This window comes from Rhincodon typus, chromosome 39, assembly GCF_021869965.1.
Source record: "Rhincodon typus isolate 14 chromosome 39, sRhiTyp1.1, whole genome shotgun sequence".
Lineage (NCBI taxonomy): Eukaryota > Metazoa > Chordata > Chondrichthyes > Orectolobiformes > Rhincodontidae > Rhincodon > Rhincodon typus.
The window spans coordinates 14768267-14778546 of record NC_063370.1 but is presented as its reverse complement, the minus strand read 5'-3'; the positions used below and the strand labels follow the sequence as shown (position 1 = coordinate 14778546).

At 43.2% G+C, this 10280-nt stretch overlaps 1 protein-coding gene across 7 annotated transcripts in view; it reads left to right on the top strand.

Moving 5' to 3' along the window:
• Positions 1-282: 282 nt before the first annotated feature.
• pld3 (phospholipase D family, member 3) overlaps positions 283-10280 on the top strand; it is a 32056-nt gene continuing 22058 nt past the window's right edge. For 3 of the 7 annotated variants that reach the window (XM_048618300.1, XM_048618304.1, XM_020516813.2), the window contains exons 1-2: positions 4851-4962; positions 9202-9269. In XM_048618300.1, the coding sequence (XP_048474257.1) occupies positions 4866-4962; positions 9202-9269 (165 nt within the window). In that variant the 5' untranslated portion in view covers positions 4851-4865. The other 4 variants (XM_048618302.1, XM_020516812.2, XM_048618303.1 and 1 more) reach the window with 2 other exon arrangements.

Below are 10280 nucleotides of genomic sequence, written 5' to 3'. Positions count from 1 at the left end.
TGGGCAGGTGAGGGGCATTGAGGAGGAGGGGTGAAGGTTTGGGATGGGAAAATAAGGGAGCGAGGATTGGGTAGAGTAGGGGAGATGAGTGATGACAGGTTAAGGAATGGGTAGAGCAGGCTAATGAAGGTTGAGTACAAGATGTAGGTTTGGGATTGAAAGATGAGAGAGTAAAAAGCGGGTATTGGACGGTGTCTAGGCAGATGAGGGGGTAAAGAATGGGAGAGGTTGGGGTTATATGAAGTTGGTGTCTGGACGCTGTAGTGTCATGTGCTGTTGTCCGTTGAGAGCTGCGCGCTCGTGAGACTGAGCGCGAATCTCGCGAGCGGCGTGGGGCGGGGCTTCAGGCTGCCGTCTGTCTGTGACGGGCCACAGCAATGGTGTCAGCTGACAGCTACCGGTTGACTGCCAACATCTCTGAGGTAAGGGTTGTCTTTACTCAGTCTCTCTGGGCCTGGGTACTGCTGGGTTTTTTGTTTACAGAACCCGCTTCCAGGGATCGTGTCAGCTGTCAATTCCCGGGATTGTTGGCCTCTCCCAGTTCGTCTCAATCCTCGGTTATTCTGGGTTTCAGCTTGTACGCAGATTATTGTGGCCTGGAGAGCGCTGCTGGAAGGGAAGGTGATGGCAAATTCGGGAGTAATTTTCGTGTAAACATCCGAATTAGGAGCAGGTCACTCGGCCCTCGAGCCAGCTCTGTTATTCAGTCCGATCCTGGCTGATCTGATTACTGCATATTCCTTCCTAATCTGTCACCCCCTTCCTTATCCCGAATATGTCAACCTCTGCCTTAAAAATATTTAAAAACCGTACTTCTACCACCTTTCAGAGAAAAGCGTTTCGAAAGGTTTGGCGATTTTAAAAAAGTCCACAAACGGGCGTTAAATGGTGACCCCCAATTCTAGATTCCTCCCTTTAAAGGGGAACTGGATAAATGCTTGGGAATAAAAATAAACGTGGTTGTAGAAAAAATGTGCTGGGAGCAGGCAATGAGCAGGACTAATTAGTAATACCTTTCAAAGAGCCAATATAGGCATGACACCTGTTCTGTGTCATTACTCTGTGATTCTGGGTGCTTGAAGAATTCCTGTAAAGATCTGATTTAGTGGTGAGATCAGGCCATTCAGCCCTTTAAGACAAGCAGATGCCTTCTGTAGCCTGGTATTGCAAGCTTCAGCATACAGTCAGCAGAGTTAAAACTTTTTGCAGTTATAAGCCACTGAGATCAATGATGTTCTTATTGCCTTCAGTTCTCATACAGCTGGGAACCAGGTTTTGTGGACAGTAAAGCTGTAGGTGGCAGTTGAGGTTCCATAAAGACAAGCCTGTGGATTCAACAATGACAACAACCCACAGTTATGCAGTGCTGTGAACATAGATAAACCATCCCATCATGCTTTACAAACATAATTATTAGACCAAACTGGGATAGAGTTTCAAACAGGGACCTTGTCTTTCCTATTTTCAATTTGACTAAATTTCTACTTATCTAGTACTCTATTTTGAACAGCTTTTTGTTAACTTCCAGACTTTGACTATTCTGAAGCTCTCCCAGCTGGCCTCATGTCTTCCATCCTCTTGTGGACTGGGGCTCATCCAAGATGGTTGTGCCTGTCTCCTAACTCTGACAAAGTCCCATTCCCATTTCACTTCTAGTCTCACTGACTTACCAGTATGCTCCCAGTCCGGTAACACAATTTTACACACTTCGTGGCCAGCTCCACAGTCGATAGGAGAGATGGTGGCATAGTGGCAATGTCACTGACTTAGTAAAGCAGAGGTCTGGTTTAATGCCGTGGGAATATGAGTTCAAATTGACACCATGGCTACTTGGGTGGATGGGTGTTTGGGGGGGCGGTGCTTCACTAATGCCATTTAAGGAAGGAAATCTGTACATAAGACCATATGAAATAGGAATAGGTGTAGGCCATTCAGCCCCTTGAGCTTGCCCCTCCATTCAATAGGATGATGGCTGATCTGATGTTCCTCATATCTACTTTCCTGCTCTTTTCCTGTAACCCTCGATTTTTTTTTTTCCCTACTGATCAAGAATCTTCACCTTAAACATTAGCAAGAACTCTGGCCCTACAGCTCTCTGTGGCAGAGTTCGAGACACACAACCTTCTGAGAGAAGAAATTCTTCTCATCTCAGTCTTAAATTGGCACTCCTTTATGCCCTCTGGTCCTAATCACTCCCATGGGGAGAAGCATCTCAGCAATTACCCTGTCAAGTCCCTTAAGGATTCTATATGTTTCAATGAGATCACCTCTCATTCTTAAGTCCAGTGAATAGACTCACCACCTATATAGCCTTTGCTCATTAGACAATCCGTCCAATACCAGGATCGTCCTAGTGAACTTTCCCTGCACTGTCACTAGTGAAATGATGTCTTTCATTAAATAAGGGAACCAAACATAGGAAGATGGTTGTGGTTGTTAGAGGTAAGTCTTCTCAGCTCCAGGACATCTTTACAGGAGTTCCTCAGATTAGTGTTTTAGGCCCAACCGTCCTCAGCTGCTTTATCAATAACCTTCCCTCCATCATAAGGTTGGCTCTGATGATTGCACAACATTCAGCCTCAGATACTGAAGCAGTCCATGTTCAAATACAACATGACCTGGACATTAACTGGGCTTGGGGTGACAAGTGGTAAGTAACTTTTTTTTTTTTTTTTTTTCTTTATTCATTCATGGGATGAGGGCCTGACCCGAGGGCATCATGTGCACATGATTAAAACATTGATACTGTGTGATTATTGTGTACAGCGTTAAGTAAGATGAACACATGTTCAACTACAAGGGAACACGTGTCCTTAATTATCCCTCGAGAATGTGAGCTGTTTTGGAGGGCTTGGGAAAGAGTTCCAGAAGCATGGGGAGCTGATGGGAAAATGGAGATGTGACTACAGACAGATCAGCTATGATTTTATTGAATGGCAGAGTAAGTTTTAACTCTACCTCTCTTAAGCTCTGTCTTGATATATGTAACACTGAAGGAATATTTACAAGTCAAGATAGTGTGTGACTTGGAGAGAATTTTGCAGGTGATGGTGTCCTGTATATCTGCTGCCTTTGTCTTTCTAGATAGTAGAGGTCGCAGGCTTAGAAGAGGCTAATGGAGGAGCCTCAGTGAATTGCTATAATGAATCATGTAGAGGGTATGCACTGTGCAGCACTAGTGAAGGGAGTGAATATTGGAGGTGGTACCTGAGGTACCAATCAACTGACTTATTTTGTGTTGGATGGTATTGATCGTCTTGAGTGCTGTTGGAGCTGCACTCCAGGCAAGTGGTGAGTATTCTGTCACACATCTAACTTGTGCCTTGTAAACAGTAGACCGCTTTGGGGAGTTAGGAGGTGAATAACTTGCTGCAGGATTTCTAGCTTTTGACCTGTTCTCGTAGCCACATCTGGCTAGTCTGGTCAGTGTCCGAGATTTGATGAGATTTAGCTCAAAGGTCGTCACCTGGAATTGAAAATCAATCTGTTATTGGAAAAATTCATGGAGAAGATGTTTTCTTTTCAATTTATTAAAATTTTGATTATTATTTAAGTGTTGGAGACAGGTAGAACAAATCAATTCTGTCATAACGAGATTGGAAAGATGGTGATCCCTGAGGGAGGGCCATTGGTAAGTGTGTGGAGATGGGGTATCTCCAGGTGGGAGGGCATGTGATGGAAAACTCCAGAAATGCGCTAACTGGAGTTGATGCAGTGGCTGCATTCATTGATGTACCTCAAAACAGACCAGAGGATTGGGTGCATTTTAGATAGAGGCTCTCTAAAGCTCCTGCCCCTTACCTTAAATCTGTGATTCTTGTATGAAGGGGAAAAATATATTTCTATTGACCCCATCTATGCCCTTCATAATTTGTGTACTTCTGTTAGGTCCTGCATCAGCCTCCTCTGCTCCAAGGAAAATAAATCTAGCCTCTGTGGTCTCCCTTCATAGCTGAAATGCGCCAACCTAGGCAACATTTGTTGAATTTGCTATTTGTGGACTCTAGTGCAATCGCTTCCCAGAGGTTTATAAAATCATGAGGGACAGGTATCGGATGAATGGCCAAGGTCCTTTTTCCCAGGGTAGGGGAGTCTGAAACTAGACGGCACAGATTTAAGGTGAGGGGAAAGATTTAAAAGGGCCCTAAGAGGCAACTTTTTCACACAGGTGGTGGTGAATGAAACGAGCTGCTAGGGGAGATGGTGGAGGCTGGTACAATTACAGTATTTAAAAGGCATCTGATTAGGTACATGAATAGAAAGGGTTTGGAGTGATACGGGCCAAATGCTGGTCAATGGGACGGATTCATTTAGGATATCTAGTCGGCACGGACGAGTTGGACCGAAGGGTCTGTTTCTGTGAGGTACATTTCTTTGACTGTATGAGTCTGCAATGGAAGCTAGACTCAGATGGGACTGTTGTGCAGTGGGCTATTGTATTGTAGCCTCCATTATTCAGACCCCTCATAGAGTGTTAGAACAGTTACAGCACAAAGAAGCCATTCAACCTACATTCTCTGTACTAGTTCCCCGTAAGAGCAACTTAACCAGTAGTAACCCCCCAGCCTTTCCCTGTGGCCCAACAATTTTCTCCTCTTCACATTTTCATTAGGACCATATACCACAGAGATACTTGCTCCATTTAAGTCTAAGAAAGGCTGTGTTGCATTTTTCCACAGTGATCTTTCTTTGGGGAGTGGTTCCCTCTTTACAGATACTTCAGCGGTTTTGTGAACCTTGTGACGGAAACCCAAAACACTTGGTGGTTTGGAGGAGGAGGGTTGGTGAAATTTCTGTTATATTGCTGATATATTTTGCAGATGTTTGCACTGGTGACTCAAGTTCCTCTCTTTGGATTTAGACTTATGAAGCAACGATCATACTGTGGTGTTCAGATGCAACACTTTCACCCTTTAAATGACCTGGTCAGACATCTTGAGGAGCCTTTCTCACGAATCAAAGGTGCTTTTTGGCAATTAAATGTCTCTGAGGCTTGTCAGGTAGCCTAAGATTCTCTGCACCATGGCAAAGGTGGAGCTGTTCAGGTCATTTAAATCCTCTGGCCTAGTTACCGACAGCCTTCTTTGACAGATATTCACAAGAGGGAAACGTACACCTTGTATGCCTTAAATCATTTCTCTTAAACATTCCAGAACAATACACTGAATTGTTCTGAAGAAGCATCTCTGAACACGAAACGTTAACTTTGATTTTTCTCACAGATGCTGCTAGACCTGAGTTTTCCCAGTAATTTCAGTTTTTGTTTTGGATTTCCAGCATCTGCGGTTCTTTGGTCTTTTTTAGCAAACTTATAAACTTGTTTTGCGTTGAAACTACTGGTTTGAGGATGGGATGATATTGTTTAGGTCACAGGAACGTGCTCATGAGTCAGTTTAAACTGTTGAGCAACATCTTCAGTGCCTTGCACAAGACCAGATTTTATAAGGAGGTTCTTGTTATGCCTTTAAACTGCAAATTCGAATTTCTCAATCTTCCACGCCTAGACTTAAGGCGTGATGTGAACTTTTTGCTGCTGATCTCTGCTTCCGTGCAGTTTCTGTTCAGAATAAAGTCACAGGCAAATAGCTGCCTCTCATCATAGGCACAGTAACAATGGTAACAGGAGGTGACTGAGGAACACTAGAGACAACCAGAAAGGTTGACAACCAAAAGGTGATGGCTTGCTGTTGTCAATCTAATAGAATAAATCATTTTGGATAGGTACAATTAATAAAAACCAAATTATGCAAAAAGAAAGGAAACTTGATTTTTTTTTTATTCCTTCAGGGTATGTAGACCTTGCTGGCAAGGTTAGCATTTGTTGTCCATCCCTGATGTCCCTTGACCTAAGTAGTTTGCTAAACCGTTTCATAAGGTAGTTAGGAGTCAATCACTTTACTGTGGGTCTGGAGTCATGTAGACCACACCAAATAAGGACAGCAGATTTCATTCTCTCAATGTCAGTAGAAACATGAAAGGTGATCCTCATTGAGGCATGCAAAATCCTTACAGGATTGATAGGGCAGATGCAGAAAGGATGTTGCCCCTGGGTCAGGGTGTGGGTTTTGAGCTAGGGATTGCAGCCTCAAAATAATGGGTAGGCCTGAATTGAGGAGGAATGTCTTCACTCAGAGGATGATGTATCTTTGAAATTCTCTGTCCCTGAGGCCTGTGGAAGCTCCATTGTGAATATGTTCACAACAGAGATTGATAGAGTTCTAGATATTAAAAATATCAAGGGTATGGGGAGAGTGCAGTAAAATTGTTTTGGCGTAGAAGATCAGCCATAATCTAATTAAATGGTGAAGCAGGTTGTGGGGCTGAATGGCTGTCTCTCTTTTTCATAGTAAAGATTTTTTTTTAAACAGCAATCAGTGGTAGTTTTCATAGTCACCATTATAGATGAGATTAAGCTGTTACTGTTGGACTTGAGCCCACGTGCCCAGAACATTAGCTTGGATCTTTGAAATATTAGTCCGGTGAAGTAACCACTACTCCTCCATCTCTCTTAAATTACATCATTTTTCTCTTTCGCTACTCATGAGGCCATGTAAGTGAATAACATAGTGGGACTGACCACCCCATTGTTCCCTTCACAGGCTGCAACCAACCTAGACCTGTGGATGCCAAATTAACTGACAAGCCAAGTTAGCAGACCATGACATGTTCTCTGTCATGCTGCTATCCTTATCCTCCCACAGAACAAAAGAAAAGGTATAGCAGAGAAAGAGGCCATTCAGCCCATTGTGCCTGCACCACCCAAGAGAAAAACTAGCTGCCCACTTTAATCCCAAGCACCTGGCCCATAGCTTTGCATGTTGCAGCACATCAGGTGCACAATATTGTTTCTTTTAAATGTGTTGGGGGGGGTTTCTGCCACAAACACCAACAGGGCAGTGAATTCCAGGCACCTACTACCCTCTAATGCAACATTTTTTCCTCATGTCTCCTCTAATCCTTCTACCAGCTACGTTCAATCAATGTCCCCTGGTAAATGACCTCTCAGCTGAGGAAACTAGTCCGTTCTACCCAGGCCTTAATTAAGTCAGCCGCTTCTTGTAGGGAAAATCATTCTAGCTTATTTAATCTTTCCTCATGCCTGCAATTTTCAAGCCCTAGCAACAATTTTGTAAATCTTTTCTGCACCTTCTCTGGAATAATTATGTTCTTCGTGTAATTTTGAAGCCAGAACTGTACTACATGAAACTCCAACTTTGATCTAGCTAGTCCTTTATTTGGTTCTAGCATTACATCCTTGCTTTTGTATTCAATACCTCGGCAAATGAAGGAAGGAACTAGGTATACCTCCTTTAGCACTTTATCTACGCATCCTGTCATCTTCAGGGACCTGTGGATAAGTACTTATTCTTTTCCTCTCCCTCTGACCCCTTCAATATCCACTCTTTTATTGTGTACTCTCTTTTGTTTGCCCTCCCTAAATGCATGACCTTGCATTTCTCTAGATTGAATTCCATTTGCTATTTTTCTGCCTGCTCACTCAAACATTTGATGCCAATCTCGAGTCAACAGCTATCCTCTCCATCAAAAACACAACTCTGCCTCTCACCTTTAAATCCAAGTCGTTAATATATGCAACAAACAGAAGGACCTAACACTAGACCCTCTGGAACATTACTGGAAGCTGTTTCCATTTGACCCTAACCCCCTTCCCTTGCCATCAATGCGCAGAGGCACCAAAAATCAAAACCGTGGGATTTGCGTGGAGGTAGAAATTGAAAGACTTCCCCTTGTATTTTGTTCACTTGATGCAGCCATACACACAAGTACCAGCAGGGGACTCTTCATGGAATAGATACTTAAGGACACATATTGAACAGCACATGCTGTCATCATGTTAAATATCTCTGAATTTATAACTGTTTCTGTGCCAAGAACTTCAAAGAATAGAGAATAGGTTACAGCTGTTCATGCTGTGTGTGTTTTAGAGATATGGAATTATTCAAGCTGTTAAAATTACATGCAGTCCTGTAAGAACATTAGATAGCCCAGCTCTGTACAATATTCTCTACTTCAGCTCCCCATTGGTTCGGGAGAGGGCTACCCGATTAGAAGGATCTTTACTGAGGTCTCTTACCTGCGAGACACTACAGAATGCCCACAGTGAGGTTTTGGGTGGGTGTGAAAATATAGAACATGTCGGCACTGAGTGAAATGGGTGTACATGTAGTATAAGGGGTTGATGTAAGGATACATGTAGTTGGGAGTTGGCACATGGTGGTACTATCTGCACGCTAGTAATTCAAAACCCCAGCCTAATGTTTTAGAGAAGTTCAAATCCATAACATTTGAATTCAATTTTTCTTGGAAATCTGGAATTAGAAGATAGCCTAGTTTGACCACTTTTGTAAAAACCCACCTGCTACTGCCATTTGGGGAAGGAAATCTCTCCTCATCTGGTCTGGCCTGCATGTGTCTCCAGACTCACCACTTTGGTTGACCCTCAACAGTCCTCAAAAATAGCTGAGCAAGTTATTCAATTCCAGGACAAGTGATGGCCTTGCTATCTCGTGCTCCCATCTCATGTATGAATTAAACATGCAGACCTCTGAGTGCTTTTTACATTAACACAGAATCTCCTCTCGCATTGCCAGCTAAGGCGGAAGCTGCTGACTTTGCGATATTAAACTGAATCAAGCTGTATCTTTCAATAGATTTGTTAAATATTAAGTACATTTGTCCGATCCATTTCTCCAGTCAAATACATGAACTTTATAAGGACATTATTGTTTCACTGGTGGGAACGGAGCAGTGTGGTAGGGAGTGCTACACTGTCTTTTGGGTGAGACCTGTTCAAATGGATGTGAAAGCTGTCGCCAGCACCACTTCGAAGCGCAGCAGGGGAGAACCCTCCCTTTCTAACCTATAACTCTTATCCAGAACCTTCTATTCCAGGTACCATCATCTAATGGGAATCTTATCTAATCCACTTGTTCACCTTGCTCAGATCTCCTGTCAGCCTGTTCTGACAGTCTGCAAGCAGAGATGATTCCATAATGGAACTTTAAGGTGCACTCAAGGGAAATAAACTTGCTGGGATGCTTTGCATGGGAAGAATTGGTCAGCTACATGTGATTTGTTAGGATAACCCCAGCTTTCGGAAACCTGGGGCAGGGTGCCCAGATTAATATGAAGAAACAATTATTCAACATTGCCCTAACTTCACGATTCTACTTTCTGCAGTTGTACTTCTGAGATCCCAACCAGGCTCAAGGAAGAAAGACATGAAGCTGCAGTTGATACACCAGAAGGTAACTAGACATTGAGTGGCGTATACGAATGCACGTGAGTGTATGACTGACTAAGAATGTTTGTTCATGTGATTGCGTGAGAGATGCTTTGCAAGTCTAGTTCACCTCTGCTCCCTCACCAGAGAAACAGGAAAGAGTCAGGAGGACATTGGACCTCTAGACCCGTCGCAGTCCAGACTGATCCTGAACCTATGCGTAGGTGTGTTCACTTTTCTGTAGAGTCACTGGCTTGTGATGATGAGGACACCTTTCTCAGTTACCCACTCAACCCCAGTGGCCCTGAGACCCTTCCAACGAATTATTTTGTTTTGTGGAGGAGAGTTTAGGATGGGAATGTTGACTGGTTTCCTGAGACTAGTTCAGGGCTCAGTGACCTGCTCCAGGCCCAGGCAAGAAAGGTCAATGTCATTTCCTGTTAATGAAGCTTAATTGGATTTCATGTATTTATTTCCAGGTCTGTTGTAACCAGTTCACACTGATTCTTGCAGTGGGACCTTAAATAGACTCCTATTGTTCTCTCTGCCCATGTTTCTTCCCTATCCCCAGGCACTTTTTCAAGATGCACTTTTCAAGAGATTCCCCATAGTCTTGACTTAGTAGGTGTTGTGCTGTTGGATCTGCCATTTTTTTTAGATGGGACTGTGATCCTGTCTGGGTGGACATGAAAGGTCCCATGACTACTTTAAGAAGTGTAGGGGAGCTCCCTCCAATTTTACCCCAGTGCCCCAAATGGTATTTACTTGGCAATGATGGACTAAAACCAGGCTCTGTGGTTATTTTTCACATTGCAATTTTTCTGGGATCAGGCTGTGCCTAATTTCACTGCCCAATTTGCTACTATACAATGGTCCCTGCACTCAATTCGGCACTTTCTCACCTTTACAAGATGCCAGCCATCCATACAGAAATATTCTAAAATGGTTAGAGCTCAGAATGACACTGTCTCAGAATAAATGTTGGCCATTTAAGAGTGAGATACAGACAAATTTCTTTATCCAGAAGGTTGTAAAT